This window comes from Peromyscus maniculatus, chromosome 5 (assembly GCF_049852395.1).
Source record: "Peromyscus maniculatus bairdii isolate BWxNUB_F1_BW_parent chromosome 5, HU_Pman_BW_mat_3.1, whole genome shotgun sequence".
NCBI lineage: Eukaryota > Metazoa > Chordata > Mammalia > Rodentia > Cricetidae > Peromyscus > Peromyscus maniculatus.
In genome coordinates, this window is record NC_134856.1 from 42,496,434 (window position 1) to 42,512,630 (window position 16,197).

Below are 16,197 nucleotides of genomic sequence, written 5' to 3' on the forward strand. Positions count from 1 at the left end.
ATATTCCAACCAGGCAGTGGTGGCACACGCCTTTAGTCCCAGCACTCAGGAGGCAGAGCCAGGCAGATCTCTGTGAGTTCAAGGCCAGTCTGGTCTACAGAGCGAGATCCAGGACAGGCACCAAAACTACATGGAGAAATCTTGCCTCAGAAGAAAGAAAGAAAGAAAGAAAGAAAGAAAGAAAGAAAGAAAGAAAGAAAGAAAGAAAGAAAGAAAGAAAGAAAGAAAGAAAGAAGAAAGAAAGGGAAGGAAGGAAGAAAGAAAGAAAAAAAGGAAGGAAGGAAGGAAGGAAGGAAGGAAGGAAGGAAGGAAGGAAGGAAGGAAGGAAGGAAGGAAGGAAGGAAGGAAAAAAGAGGAAAATATTCCAAAACATGCTTAAATGCTGTTTTGTTAAATGTATTCTGTTAGTGAGACCAAGGCCATAGACTGAAGTTCTTGAGAACCAACAAAATTTCCCCGGCCAGGCTTACATTCCTTTCATCTAAATACAGAGCTATGCATGAATCTCTAATCTAAGCCCTGTAGGAACAGACATGGCCATTACTCTGTAGGTGTTTATAATGCAAGTAGAATGTAAGATACACAGAAAAATGCAAGCAAAGTAAGAAAGAGCACAAAAAGGATGTGCCAGGTAGGTCTACAACTCTAGAACAAAGGCAGCTTAACAAGCCCAACAAGGAGAGAGCCTGGAAGAATGAGCAGAAAGATGGATGCTAAGGACCACCACCAGGCTACCTCTTTATCTATGTCTCTTTGACATGCCATTGTCATAACAGGTGAGGATAAGAAAATATAGAAGCACCATTACAAAACTTCAGTTTTCCTGGAAAAATAACTCAGGGATGTGTCCTGTCAGCAGAGGGCCTGGGACAGAAGGGTGTTCAGTGGACACAGTGAATGATCCAGAAGCCATTCAAGAAGACTGTGGGTTAGCTGTGTACTGTCAGGGAAAGAGAGTGTGTGTACGCGCGCTCACACATACACACACACACACACACACACACACACACACACACACACACACATCAGGTGACAACCTTGTTAAAGAGAGATAGTAGGTGCCCAGAAGTGAGCACTGTCTCTGCTTTCCATACTGCAGCATCCCAGAAGTCCTAGAATCCAGCAAACTCAGTGCTCTGTTCACCCGGGAACTTTTAATACTAAATTCAGCTCAAGAACCATTAACCAAAAATGTGCTTCCTTCCAGGTCAAGCTTGTCATCCTTCTGTGTGTAGGTAACATATAAGCACAGCATTAACTATATCTCTCTAGATCCTTTACATGTATGATTTTTTTCTTCTGGCTCGGGGTGCAGGGCAGTGAGGTGACTCAATGGGTAAGGGGTCTTGCACCACTCTTGATGACCCGAGTTGGATTCCCAGGACCCCCATGGTGGAAGGAAAAACCAATTCCCCAAAATTGCCCTCTGACCTCCACATGCAGACCATGGTAGACACACATCCACCCACCCACCCACGCCCAACACACACATTAATAAATGTAATTTTGAAGTTTTTTTAAAGAATCATCTTTTCTTCTTTTGATTCCTCCTTGCAGAGCAGGAATATGAGGTGATTCCTCGAGGAATGTAGTGAAATGTTTAGAAATGTCTCTGTGGATGAAAACATCAAAGGGTGAAGAGCTGGGTGTAAATGGTTGAACACATGCAAAGAGGCCGAAGAGTGAGTGCACCCTCAGTGGCCCTCTAACCCTCTTCTCCACATCCTGTCTGTGCTACAGAACAAGAAGCAAGGCCAGGCGTTAGCCTACAAGGAGACCCAGATAGAGTTCAAGTCCAACAAGCAGTGTCATCTGAGGCAACTCCAGCAGCTGAAGAAGAAGCTCCTGGCGCTGCAGCAGGAGCTGGAGTACCGCACCCAGGAGCTGCAGAACTCCTACTGCTCTCTCCTGCAGTACCAGTCGATCCTGGAGAAGCAGACTTCCGACCTGGTTCTTCTTCACCATCACTGCAAACTCAAGGAAGACGAGGTATCTCGAGATTCACCTTGGGCATGTCCCAGGTGCCCTTGCACCCCCAGCACTCAGGCCCTGCCCACCAGTACGCAAGCATGCATTTCCAAGGGAGGGCTTTGCACCACCTTGAGCAGACTTAAGAGCCTTCCCTCTTTAGTTCATGACCCGTCCGAAGGTTAGCAAATGGAAACTAAATGGACCGGCACGACTAGGTTGAGAGAGCCGGTGTTAACGCGTGTGGAGCGTGGGGCTCCTGTGCACACATGTCTGGTGTATCTATGTGTGAGAGGCCATCTTCTCCATATTGTTATGGCTGTTGAAGTTCAAGAGACTCCAGATCTCTCAGGGTTTTTTTTTTTTTTTTAAACAGTAAAAGGTCCATTAAACCAAGTATTTTTAGGAAAGTTGGCTTTTGGTGCTGTATAAATCCCTGGCACCTGCACAAGTGGTAAGATGTGCAGCCTCTGGTTCTGAGTGCGTCACTAAGTGCCATATTGTTTCTTCAGGCTGGAGTTTTAGAGCCTACAGTTTAAGTGCATTCTGAACATTCATTTATATTGATGCTCCAGGCCTATATTTTTTTTAAAGCAAAGAATAGCATCCCTATGAAATTCCAATTAAATTCCAAAGACCCACAGGACTCGGCCCAGTTTGGCAGGAGGGACACAGATGTCTTAGTACTGTGTTCCTAAGTAATGGGGCAGACAGACCCATAGGCAGGCCTTCCCCTAATGGTTTCTTCTTTGAGACTTAACGAAAATTCCAAGGAGTATTTTAGACAGTGTTTTACTTAAAGACTAACTCCAGGGACTTTAAAGGGGGCCTTACAGAGAGCATAGAAAATTCTTTAAAGGGCATAGTGTGGCCTAGAAAGAGTTTTCAAAAATGATTGGGAGAGGAAGGAAGAAAGGTTACCCCACAAAATGTCATTTGGGGAAAGTCTGTGAGCTTCGACTGTGGGTTAATAAAGCCCTAAGTGTTCAAACTGCTGTTCACTGCACCCTAAACCAGAGCCCAGCCTGGATAAAGCACCCCCAAATTAGCTGGGATGCCTCTTAGGACTAAAAAGAGCTGTGAACAGCAGTCAGGTGGCCTGTTGCGTTATGACAAGTGCATGTATCATCGGGATCCCTAAGTCTGACTTTTAGCTTTATCTTCACATCCACTCATTCGTCCATTCTCTGGGTCACCTGAAGTGTCTGCCAGAACTCCAGCAATCACATCTTTATCCCAAATAACCCAAGTGAAAGGGAAGACAGGAAGAAAGTGCATGTTGTCCTTTTAAGGACAGTTACACACAGAAGTTACAGAGAAAGAGAGAGAGAGAGAGAGAGAGAGAGAGAGAGAGAGAGAGAGAGAGAGAGAGAGAGAGAGAGATCACATCGCATGACTACAAGTAGCTCCTAGGAAGCCAAGAAATGTGGTGTTTGGGAGACATATTGCTGCTCCCAGTCAAAATCAAATTAATGTTTGGCTATTAGGAAGGAGAGGGATAGGTACAGCATTTGGCAAGCAGCAGTCTCCTCAATCTGGGAAAAGAAAATTTCTTCCAAACATTCTGCCCACCTCTCTTGACATCTTTAACACAGAAGCACCACACCCTTGCCTAAGGCCAAGAGCAGACCAGAGATGAGCATATGATCACAGTCATGTACTGAATCCAGGAAGAGGTTCCCAGAAGCATGGGGAGGTTTGGTCGAATGGAGTGGATTATTGTTCTAGGCAACTGGGGTTCATCCCCTGGGAGGCTCTGGAAGATACTGTGGAACAGTCCTCAGAGCGGACCTCTCAACCCACACCACTGTACTCCTGGGGGCATTCACTCACCAACATGTCTTCCCTATCTTTCCCCTCTGGTCGAAAGAGCAAGCAGCCAAAAGTGCTTATAGCTGGAATGAGCAGTGTGCAAAGAAATAGTGACTGCTCGGAGTTCCCTGTCTGCAGGGGTCCTCCAACCAGTTTACATGGATACTAATGGAGCTGGCCCTGCACACATACTACATATGAGACACATGTGTATGTACATGTGCACACATATACATGTTTAAAAACGGTGAGTGCCACAGGAATGTGAGTAGAACCAACCCTTTCTGCTATAATACATGAACCTCAAATGTTCTCTCTCCTCTCTCCCTAACGGACACCTTAAACTAAATGATCCTTTCCTAAGAGGAACCTCAGATGAGGCAGTTAGTTTAACCAGCTTAATTAATGGGCCAATTTCTGTCAAGAGTTGGGCAGTTTAAAACAACATGAAGCCTCCAGATTCCTTGAACGCATATAACTGGACATGCAATTTAGCACACTCAACTATATACAATCACTTGCTAATTTAAAATCTGGTCCCCTCAAGATTATGAGAGAGATGAGCTGGCGCCTCCTATACATAAAGCTTGTCTTCAACCTGTGTGATGCTTGTGAGCATCCTCGAGATACCCGCCAGTGGACAACAGATTAGAAAAGTAATTTACATAAGGATCATGCGAATCTCAGAGGAACTTCGGATCGTGGCCCCTCACTATCTCTTGGGAACTTGCTGACATGAAGCTGTGTGCATGTGGGACTCTATGCTTTCCAAATTAGATCTCTAGAGAGTGCCCAGGAAAGAAAGGACATGTGCATCCAAGTCCTTTCAGAAAAGGGATGGCTCAGACTCATCTCTATTAATCAGCAGGTAGGTGTTCAGTCCCTACCACATGTCAGAGAGAACGGGAGAAGATGCAGTCCCTTGCCTTTAAGAGCTTAGCTCGAAGCAGGACAGCCTGATTAGTACTTCAATCACTGACAACCCGATACTAAATACTGGGGCCCTTAGACCTGCACTGTACTTACACTGTTCATTAGGGCTTCTGTGTGCTCGCCATGGACTCTCACAGTCCTATCCTTCCCTTCCTGGTTGGCTGCTTGCATGGGTTCAGTGCGGTTCCCTTCCCACATGAACAGGTCATTCTCTACGAGGAGGAAATAGGGAATCATAATAAGAACACTGGGGAGAAGCTTCATCTGGCGCAAGAGCAGCTTGCCTTGGCGGGGGACAAGATCGTCTCCCTAGAAAGGAGCCTAAACCTCTACAGGGATAAGTACCAGACCTCCCTGAGCAACATCGAGTTGCTGGAGTGCCAAGTGAAGATGCTGGAGGGGGAGCTCAGCGGCATCATCAGCCAGGTAGGACCCACCTCACATCCTTAGCTGGGAGCTCCGCGGTAGACACTTCCCAGGTGGGTCCCTCTACTGGTCCTAGCCTCTTCCACCCAAGACTCAAGCATCCCACCAAATGAGTTCCTGCCCCTGAATTTTGTAGCACTCAGTTTTAATAATTTCCAGCTTTTATATTTCCTTTAAGATTACTCCTAACCAGCGGTTGGGGGGGAGGGGGACTCAGTTGATAGAATTCGCCTAGTATGCATGAAAAAAATGGGTTCAATCCCCAGTATTACACAATGAGTTCAAGGCAGCTTCCTAAGACCTCATCTCAGAGAGAGAGACAGAGACAGAGATAGAGACAGAGAGACAGAGAGGGAGAGACAGAGACAGAGACAGAGAGACAGAGAGGACAGAGAGGGAGAGAGACAGAGACAGAGAGACAGAGAGGACAGAGAGGTCAGAGAGGTCAGAGAGGGAGAGAGAGAGAGACAGAGACAGAGACAGAGAGGACAGAGAGGACAGAGAGGGAGAGAGGACAGAGAGAGAGAGAGAGAGGAGAGAGTCATTATTAAGGGGACTACTACATCAGGATATGCTAATTTTGAGTGATTGCCATGTAAACTAAAATGGTTCTGCCACTTTACACTTTTAACAACAATAATTAAAAGAAACCTTTTTGCTTTGTTTTGTCAAGACAGGGTTTCCCTGTGTAGCTCTGGCTGCCCTGGAACTCACTCAGTAAGCCAGGCTGGCCTCGAACTCAGAGATTCCCCTGCCTCTGCCTCCCAAGTGCTGGGATTAAAGGAATGCACCACCACCACCCCCATCAGGCAAAAGCTTTTTAGAATACAATTTTCATCCTTGTGTTCAACTGAAGGGTAGGGCGAGGACATTTTCCTCCACCCAATCCTCAGTTCCTCTAGTCCAGTGGATTCTCCAGGAAAAGGCCCCAGACAGACTCACATCCAAGTGTTTATAGACAGCGATCTTGGCATTAACAGCTGTGGAAGAAAGCAGAACAAAGCTAGGCTGAATAAAGAGTAGGGATGAGCTGCCCTGCAGTCTCCCACAGGCCTCCCCTACTCCAGAGGGAGCTGCAGAGGGACCCTCCGAGCTTGAGTTGAGGGCAAGGGTTCTAGCCTTGCCGCCTGCTTGTTATCAGCTGCTGAGTGTGACTCAGGCACACACAGCCCCTCTGTGACTTAGGCAAAGCCGTTTTCCTCAAGTCAGGCAAGGCCTTTACATGGCTTCTCACTGACCGGAGCCCTTGAGAGAGACCCTAGGAAGCCTCTCACTACCAAAAGCGGTCTGGCCTCCACCAAATTAGTAGTTTTAATCCTTTCTTTAAAAAATAAATAACTGTGTTATTATTCTTGTATTGATTTATGGGAGCTTCTTAATATATATAATAATAGTTCTTTGCTGTGCTGCGCATAGTCCCCAAGGCCATTTCACTTAACTTCATTAATGGCATTTTTACCATGTGGAAACTTCAATGTTTGTGGAGTTGAATCCTCACACTCTGTAGGTTCCAGGGTTTGGTTTTTTTTTTTTTTTTTTTTTTGCTTTTTCAAGACAGGGTTTCTCTATGTAGTTTTGGTGCCTGTCCTGGATCTCGCTCTGTAAACCAGGCTGACCTTGAACTCACAGAGGTCTGCCTGGCTCTGCCTCCCGAGTGCTGGGTGTGCGCCAGCGCTGCCGCCGCTGCCACCCGGCTCAAAATATAAAGGTTTATCCTTTTTTAATATATATATCTTTATAAGTTTTCATTTTTATGTCTTCAATCTTCAGTCCGTATGTGCATAGGAAATGAGGCGTGACTTTAATTTTACATTTATTTATGTGGATCTCTAGGGGTCCCCAAACCATTCACTGAACACAGCAAGCCTCCCCTACTAACTCACGCGCCATCTTGCAGTACCCAGTGCCTCTGCACACAGGTTCTCAGGACTCTCACTTCTGATCTGCTTGCCTCCAGTGTCAGAGCTCCTCAGTGACTGTCTAACAGCACCTTGTAGACCCTCCTCCTCCTCCTCCACTGTCTCTGTATTCCACAACCATCCCTAGACATCTCTTCTTGAAGAAATTCACACGTATATTGACTAATGCTCATATTATATATTATTGTGGGAAATTAGCAAGCCCCATGGAGCATGATGTGTGGGGATTTTGATCCTTTCTTTTAACTGAGGATTTACACTTTTCTTTACAGGCCTCATGTATTTTGGCTGAGTTTATTCCTGGATCTATTACAGTGGTTCCTGGTTCTTTCTGTTTTGAGACATGGTTTCACTATGCAGTCCTGGCTAGCCTGGAACTTTCTATGTACAACAGGATGGCCTTGAACTCACAAGTTCTGCCTCCTAACTGCTAACTAAATATGTATGCTACTACATCCAGTCTGAAGAGAAGCTTTTCTACATTTAATCTTAAGGATTATAGGGTCTGGAGAAGTGGGTCAGCTGTTAAGAGCACTGGCTGCTCTTCCAGAAGACCCAGATTCAATTTCTACCACCCACATGGTGGCTCACAACTGTCTATAACTTGGGTTGCAGGGGACCTGAGGCTGAACCAACAACCAGGGAGCCTGCATGGGACTGACCTAGGGACTCCTCATGTGTGTTACAGTTGTGTAGTTTGGTCTTCTTGTGGGACTCCTAACAGTAGGAACAGGGGCTGTGTCTGACTCTTTTACTGACTTTTGGGACTCTGCTCCTCCTACTGGGTCACCTTGCCCAGCCTTAATCCATGGGAAGGTGCTTTGTCTTACCGCAACTTGATACGCCATGTTTTGTTGATACTCATGGGAGACCTGCCCTTTGCTGGATGGAGATAAAAGAGGAGGGAATGGGGGTGGGGTGGAGGAGAGGGACTGGGAGGGGAGGATGTGGGAGGAGACTGCAGCCAGGGTGTACAATAAATAGATAAATAAAAAATTTTAAATTAAGAAAGTGTTCCTATATCTCACCGTTAAGCACAAGGCTGTTCTCAGCTTCTTGCTAATAACCTTTTCTCAAGTTGAAGAAACGACTGTTTATGTCACTGCCAGACATGGTGGCACATGCTTATAATCCCAACACTTGAGAGACTGAGGCAGGGGGATTGCAAATTCAAGGCCAACCAGGGATATAAGGAAAATCCAAATCCAGCATGGGCTAGATAGACCTGTCCTTTAATGAAATCGGTAATATTTCCTCATACTAATAAATTTTCATATATAGAATAATCCTTGTGTTCCTGGAATAAATTCTACTTGATCATAATGTCATTTCTAAAACTTTTTAATTATTAAATTTAAAGAAGCAAGATTAATTTGACAGTTTAAGTTTTTATCTGTCTATCTATCTATCTATCTATCTATCTATCTATCTATCTATCTATCTATCTATCTACCTGCTTATCTGTATTTTTTACCAGGAGTCAAACCCAGGACCTGGCACACACTAGGCGAGACCTCTCCACCTGCTGCCACCCCAGCCCTTCTGTTCTCATCTCATACTGACATCTGACTTATTCAACCCTAAGATGAGTGAGGAACCTTTCCGGATTTTTCGAAAGCGCCGAAGCAGTCCGTACCACATGGGAAATGGCTGCTTCTCTGAGACGGCCAATGACTCCAGTGTTCGATGGTCCTTGCCTATCCGTGAACTCCACCTCCTTCCCATTCTCATGCTTTCCTTCTTATAGAACAATTTCTTCTTAATGCTTTCAAGGATGTTTGTGAGTGGCAAGCTTTCTCAATACTTTCATGTCTGTCCAAGGATTATTTGGACAGAATCCTAGTCAGCTGGATGTACCCACTGGCCAAATCTCTGAAGGTCTTCCTGTGTTGCTCTGTGCCGCTCAGTACCAAAGCCGGTGACCTCAATCTCGCCATCTTGTGTTTCATGGGTCATAAGTTACCTCTTTCCCCTGAGGCAGGGGGGTGGACAGGCTAAGGATGTTTTAGTTTAGTCTTTATCACACCTCTCAATGCTTAATAAGCTTTTCATCTGAAGATCTATATTCAGGGAGTTATTCTTTTACGACTTTTAAATCAATTTCCATTTTTTACTCTATAGGATTAAGAAGGTTCTAGAACCTATAGGTATTTTCTTGCTGCACCCTCACTTTCCTGTTATGTTTCCCAATTCTTTGCCTCCTGTATGCTAAATTATTTACATGAGCATCAAATGTGATCAGTTCTGGGTTTCTAGCTGACCTTTCTCCAGCTTGCTCAGGGGTAGCTTTCACGCCCAATGAACATGAACTATTTCTAAAATTAGAGTGCTTCAGGAGTTAGGAATTAGGAAGAAGAGTTTATTGAGAACAAGATCCACCATCCACACTAGAACCCCGAGCTAGTTTAATTATGTGCCTCAGTTCCGTGTAGCAAGACTTTCTCTGTCCCTCTAACTCCCAAATAATGACACGGAGACTTCTTGTTAATTAGGAAAACTCAGCCTATAGTTTAGGCTTGTTCCTAACTAGCTCTTATACCTTAAATTAATCCATTTATATTAATCCATGTTCTGCCACATAGCTCGTGGCTATTACCTCTCCACCTGCACATCCTGCTTGCTCTGAGTTGCCTGGCGTCTCCATCTTTCTTCTTCCCAGGGTCCTCTCTGTCACTGGAAGTCCTGCCTATACCTCCTGCCTAGATATTGGCCATTCAGCTCTTTATTACACCAATCACAGCAATACATCTTCACAAAGTGTATAACTATCCTACAGTAGTTCCCCCCATTACTACTGTGGACCAACAACAGGATGGATAGTTAACTACATGCAGCTTCAGCTGGCTAAGGAAATTGTTTAGATACAGTGGGGTGAGGAGGTAGCTCGGTCAGGAAAGCACTTGGACTTGAGTTTGACCCTCAGAACCCCCATAAAAACGATGAGTGTGGTGGTGCACGCTTATAATCCCAGCATGGGGAATTGGAGACAGCCAGATCCCTGGGGCTCCCTGGCAGCCAATCTAGCCTTTGGTGATTCCAGGCCAATGAGATGCCCTGTCTGAAAGGAGGGGAAAGGTGTCCCTAAAGATGACTCATGAGGTTTTCTTCTGGCCTCCACACACACATGCATGCACATTCACACACACTAAAAACATCCTGGCAAACGGTCCTATTGATTGAGAGCATCAAGTATTATAACCTCCTCAAAGAATGGTTATATAATATCTGTATCGGTTTGGGCCATGTACTACAGTCCTAAGTCTAGGAATTTAATCTACATACTTGCCAAAACAGGTACTCAAAGATTGAGGTGCAAAAGTATTCAATTCAGCTTCTTTTTTAGAAAAAAACAAAAACACAAATAGCCTATATGCCCATCAACAAGAGACTGGATAAGTGCATCTTAAAGCAATTTGAAAGGACAGAATAGAATGGAAGAACACATACCATGAGTAAATCTCCAAGACATCTTCAGTTTCACAATCCATTTTTAGTCCAACATAACCCATTAGCCTATAGATTCACTTATAATGTAAATGTAGAGATAAAGTTCCAGAAGTGTGTGCACTGTGTGTCCTCTCTGTAAAGAGAGGGCACGGGACTGGAGGTAATAGTCCAAGAGAAATCTACACATGTCTACAATGTCACAGTGGTTTTTAAAGAGATGACAGACAGAAATATTTGTGTAATTTGAAACTGATTTTAAGAATAAGATAGACTAGGAGGAGAGGACTCAGTAAAGTTTTGCCCTGCAAGCATGATGACACGGGTTTGAGTCCCAGGAGCTACATAAAAACGTCAAGTGTGAAAGTCCTCTTGTAAACCCAGCACTGAGGAAATAGAGACAGGAGAAGCCCTAGGGCTCGCTGGCCAGATCAGTGAGTTCCAGGTTCAGTAGGAAATTCTGTCTCAAAAAATAAACCAGAGAATAATTGAGGGGGTGGGTACCCAATGTTAACCTCTGGTGCACAGAGAGAGAGAGAGAGAGAGAGAGAGAGAGAGAGAGAGAGAGAGAGAGAGAGAGAGAGAGAGAGAGAGAGAGAGACGAGAGAGAGAGAGAGAGAGAGAGAGAGAGAGAGAGAGAGAGAGAGAGAGAGAGATTTACAAATAACTGGAAAATAACCCTCAACAAATTGTCACGTGAAGACAATCACTACAATAGTGTGCAGTGGTACTCCCATTTGTAAAAGGACCCAGGTTGGGTTACATATTGTCCAGATGCCCAGCACGTCACTTCACAGCTACCAAAAGCACTGGTAGCACAGAGTGTCACCGGGGAGGGACCTGAGTCACAGGGGACACAGAATGTATGCTCTTGGGAACTGTTGGGACCTTTCATCTGTGTCTGCACTGGTTGGTAACGGTCTTTTGTTAAAGACATTCTGCTAACTGAAGGCAAACATACACCTCTAGAACATGAGTCTAGCAGGACTCCTAAGTTGGCTCACAGATTACAAACAAAAGCAACTGGTTATCTTTACATGTGCCAGGAGCCTGAGAACAAGGGAGACCACTCAAAGGTGCGTATCTACACTTCTCCGTGCATGATTCAAGAGCATCAGGAGACCCGAAAGCGACTGTCTGAAGTTTGGCAAAAGGTTTCTGAGCAGGATGACCTAATCCAGGAGCTTCGGAATAAACTGGCCTGCAGCAACGCTTTGGTATGTGCCTCTCTTCAGAACACTGTCCTAACAGACTCCCCACGGAGCCGTGAGGAAGGGAGTCAACTAAATTAATCTCTTTAACCAAGACTCCTCAAATGTCCTATAAATGTGTCCCTGCCTCTTGTTCATGGGCATGTATGTCCCCATTGATTTAACGTCAATGGTCTAAAGAGACACAGCAAACAAATTTCATGTTTCTTGAGTTTTTTGGGTATTCATACTTTCACCCACTCCACAAGAAACTTCCTTAGAGATCACTGACTCTTGGCCTCTGGTAAGTTAGGCACTCATCTCCATTGTAGCCTCCCAAAAGCCTGTTTCATAAAGTAGACCTCATAAAGCATGCCAGTTCAGAAGGGGTCCAAAGCACTCAGGATGCCTTAGACAACCTGACATAAGATTGAGAGCACAATTCCTTCTCCATCCTGACCCATGGGAAGGGCACAGTGAATTACATAAGCACGCCACCAATCTATGCTGCAGAGAGGAACCCACTGCAAAAACAGTAATAGTAACGCGTGTGTATTATTGATCACCCTGACTGACCCATGACCACTTGCAGGTTCTGGAGCGTGAGGAGGCTTTGATAAAAATACAAGCTGACTTCGCTTCCTACACAGCCACCCACAGGCATCCCCCTACCTCCTCAGAAGACTGTGAGGACATCAAAAAGGTGGCGTTCCTTTGCTTCTCTGTGGGATTAGGCTGAGGGATTTGCTTCTGGGTTTCTCTGATTGTTTTTTTATCTTGATACTATAGTTTGGAAGTGTTCTGTTTTTGTGGGACCTTGGCCAGCCTTGACAAAAGGATACTACTGTGCATAACGTACTCCAGCCCCAAAGACCATGGGAGCAGTAGATAGATTGTGGAACTTCATCCACCTCCTAATCCACTTCTTTTTTTTTTTTTTTTTTGGTTTTTCGAGACAGGGTTTCTCCGTGTAGCTTTGCGCCTTTCCTGGAGCTCACTTGGTAGCCCAGGCTGGCCTCGAACTCACAGAGATCCGCCTGGCTCTGCCTCCCGAGTGCTGGGATTAAAGGCGTGCGCCACCAACGCCCGGCCTAATCCACTTCTAATGTCACATCCAAGCAAGACCATACTCCTGTTGGCTTGATAGACTTGGAAAGACTCTACAAACTTCTAGAGCCTGTCTAGAGTTGACAATGTGGGGGAAATTATCAGTACAAATGCATTAGTTGTTTTTTTTTTAATTCCATAACCTTGAAGCAGTATCAAAACTTGGCCTAGAGAAATGACTCAACAGTTAAGAGCACCCAAGTTGCAAAGGCCCTAAGTGCACTTCCCAGCACCCATATCAGGTGGCTCATAACCTCCAGTAACTTCAGCTATAAGAGTAGCTGGCACTTCCGTCCTCCATGGGCACTGGCACTCACATGCACTTACCCACACATAACCTCACATGCATGAACATAAAATATTTTTAAAAGCAATATCACAAGTTGACTCTAATAATAAATAAGCAATTAAGCCATAATCAACAAATAGCAAGCTTTGGTGAACCAGTAGTCAAAAACATAGGTCCCACAGATGAGCTCTTAAGTCTATCATGCCCAAACATGAGGTCCGTGACAAAACCAGCTTAGATAACGCACTGTGAAGAAGGTTATACAAGCCTGCATGGGCCTATGTGGAGTTGAGGTATGTAGTGGGAACAGAGAAGGAGCCGAGAAAGGAAAAAAACACACATTAAGTTCTCCAAGGGGACCTCTAGTGGGCAGGCAGACTCTTTAGGACTTTCCAGTTCCAGAAAATCAGATGACTGTGGCATGGATTCTGAACTTGAAAGATCATCCTTGGAACTGTGAACGTCATCACTATGTGTTTAAGTGGTGGTGTTCACATCCTGACCTACAACGCCTACAAGACTTTTCCTGTGGAGACACAACACATGTCTACTCACCCCAGATAGGGAACCAATGACAGACCAAAGTACAGGTGCCACCAAAGTTCAACTTGGTGAGCCAGTGAGTTTTATTGTGGTTACTTTCAGGAATATGGGTGAGGGATCACTTATAGGAGCAATGACTCAAAGACACCTGCATCACCGAAGCCTAGCCCAGCATGTGAGGTGTGATACGTCACAAAAGCTGAGAACATGGAGGGCACTGCATAGCCTGCAGGCCGCTCAACATTTGGAGAGTCTTTTCCAAGGGACTCGGTTGGCCTGAGTATCTTCCACATGGCTCGGCTGGTTTCTGCTTCTTGTAGGCAGTTGGTCTGATCTCAGGGTCATCTTTACAGGTTGCCTTTTTTACTTACTCTGGCGGGGGAAGGGCCTAGTGAATCTGGTCCGCTTCAGGGACTTCCTGAGGCTGTTTGGAGTTGCTGGCCTTCTGTCTTAAGGAGCTTCTCTGCAGGATGAAATGTTTCTGTCCGAGGAAACACACCATCTCACCCATGGCCACTTTTAAATGACGCCAGCTCCTCCAAAAAGAACAATACACCAGAGCATTACTTTGCTCATCACTGCCCAAATAATGGAGAAAAGACACACCTCCATGGAGAGTCTGGTTGACTTTGGCTCTCATTTTGAGGATACAGTCCATCATGGCAGTGAAGTCATGAACATGAGGTGCCTGGTCACGTTGCCTCCGGAGTCAGGAAGCAGGGAAGAGATGAACGTTGGTGCTCAGCTTGTGTCCTCCCTTTCATTCACTCCGGGACCCCAGCCCAACATTCACAGTGGGTCTTCCATCTTAACTGGACCCTTTTGAAAACACTCTCGTAGGCACACCCAGAGCTGTATAAATTCTGTCAAGCTGACATAAAGACTAGCCATCCCAACCTGCCCCCACCCACAGCGCCACCATTTCCTATCTGTCTTTATGCTGCAGCTCTCCTTCCTGCTGACTTCCAAATCACATAATAAATCCCTCAACACCCTGGATGCCAGGCAGTTCATTCCTCTCCCTCAGCCCCAGGCCCTGCCCCGTTGACACTGGAAAGGCTTTGCCTTTTTCAGAATGGAAGGGCATATATGAAGAAACTCTGAGCCCGACACAACGGAAGGAGCCAGAGCTCCTCATCTCCTACCACTTGCCCCTCTCTCCTCCCATTCTGACCCCTCTGGCCTCCTCTTGGGCCTCCATCTAGTTCCTTGTCTACAGCCAGTCAGTAGCTCTGTATCAAAGCTTTTCCATAGATATTTCAGCATGCCTTCCCCTCCCCCTTCCACAGAGATCCCCTCCTCGGTGAGGCTCGCCCACCATCCTATTCACAGCACTCACTCTGCCCACCACACCCTGTGCCCTCTCATTCTATGCTCACTTTGCCCTGTTGTACCTCCCACACCCCTCATCACCCTTCTGTAGGTCACTCTTCTTATCGCTGTCTCACTCTGCCAACGACCAGCTTCCCTGGGCAAGGGTTTGTGTCTGTGGTCTGTGCCCCATTGTCCCTAATAGCGAGGATGGATCCTAGCTGGATGCTCCATTAGAGATTGTTACAGGGAAGACATTCTGTGTGTGCATGGTAAGTCTTCCATTGCCTTTAAGATGAATCTTTTTGAAATTTCTGTCAGATTGAGATGCAATTGATAAAACACAAAATTCGCCATTGGTTGTTAGTATATCCACATGGTTAGGCATCAATCACTACTGTCCATGTCTAGAATATTTTCATCACCCCTGAGGATCTCAATCCACCAGCCGTCTCTCCCCATGCCCTCACCAGCTTCTGATGCCCTCTTCTCTGCTGTCCGTCTCCAGATGGTTGTACTATGGACCTTCCGCCTTTAGGAAAGCACCTTTGGGTGGTTGAGGAGATGGCTGAGTCAGCAAAGTGCTGGCTATGAATGCATGGGCCCCCAAATGTCACACACACCCCAGCACTCAAGTGACTGGACGTGGAATTACATGTCTGATCCCAGAGCTGGGAAAGCAGAGAAAGGCTGATCCTGGGAACCAATCTAGCCAAGTGGGTGATGTTCAGTGAGAGACCCTGCCTCAAATAAATAAGGTGGAGCATGATTGAGGAAGACACCCAAAATCAACCTCTGGCACACATACACATGTGCAAACACCTGTGTGCCTATACTTAAACATGCACAGTAAATAGAAATCAAGAAAGGAAGGAAAGGAAGGGAGGGAGGGAGGGAGGGAGAGAGGGAGGAAAGGAGAGAGAGAGGGAAGAGAGAGGGGAGGGAGAGAGGGAAGGAGGGAAGGAGATAATAGGAATGAAGGGAGAGAGGGAGGGAGATAGGAGGGAGGGAGGGAGATAGGAGGGAGGGAGGGAAGGAGGAAAGAAAGAAAGAAAGAAAAGAAAGAAAGAAAGAAAGAAAGAAAGAAAGAAAGAAAGAAAGAAAGAAAGAAAGAAAGAGAGAGAAAAAGAAAGAAAGAGAGAGAGAAAGGAAGAAAGGAAGGAGGAAGGAAGAAGGAAGGAAGGAAGGAAGGAAGGAAGGAAGGAAGGAAGGAAGGAAGGAAGGAAGGAAGGAAGGAAGGAGGCTCCTTTGTGCT

At 45.7% G+C, this 16,197-nt stretch overlaps 1 protein-coding gene across 3 annotated transcripts in view; it reads left to right on the forward strand.

The window, feature by feature from the left end:
- The window catches only part of Pmfbp1 (polyamine modulated factor 1 binding protein 1), a 48,785-nt gene that overhangs the window by 15,841 nt on the left and 16,747 nt on the right, over nt 1–16,197 (forward strand). For all 3 annotated transcript variants that reach the window (XM_015992953.3, XM_042277671.2, XM_076572130.1), the window contains exons 4-7: nt 1,741–1,989; nt 4,918–5,139; nt 11,549–11,719; nt 12,285–12,395. In XM_015992953.3, coding sequence (XP_015848439.1) covers nt 1,741–1,989; nt 4,918–5,139; nt 11,549–11,719; nt 12,285–12,395 — 753 coding nt within the window. The remainder of the gene's footprint in view (nt 1–1,740; nt 1,990–4,917; nt 5,140–11,548; nt 11,720–12,284; nt 12,396–16,197) is intronic.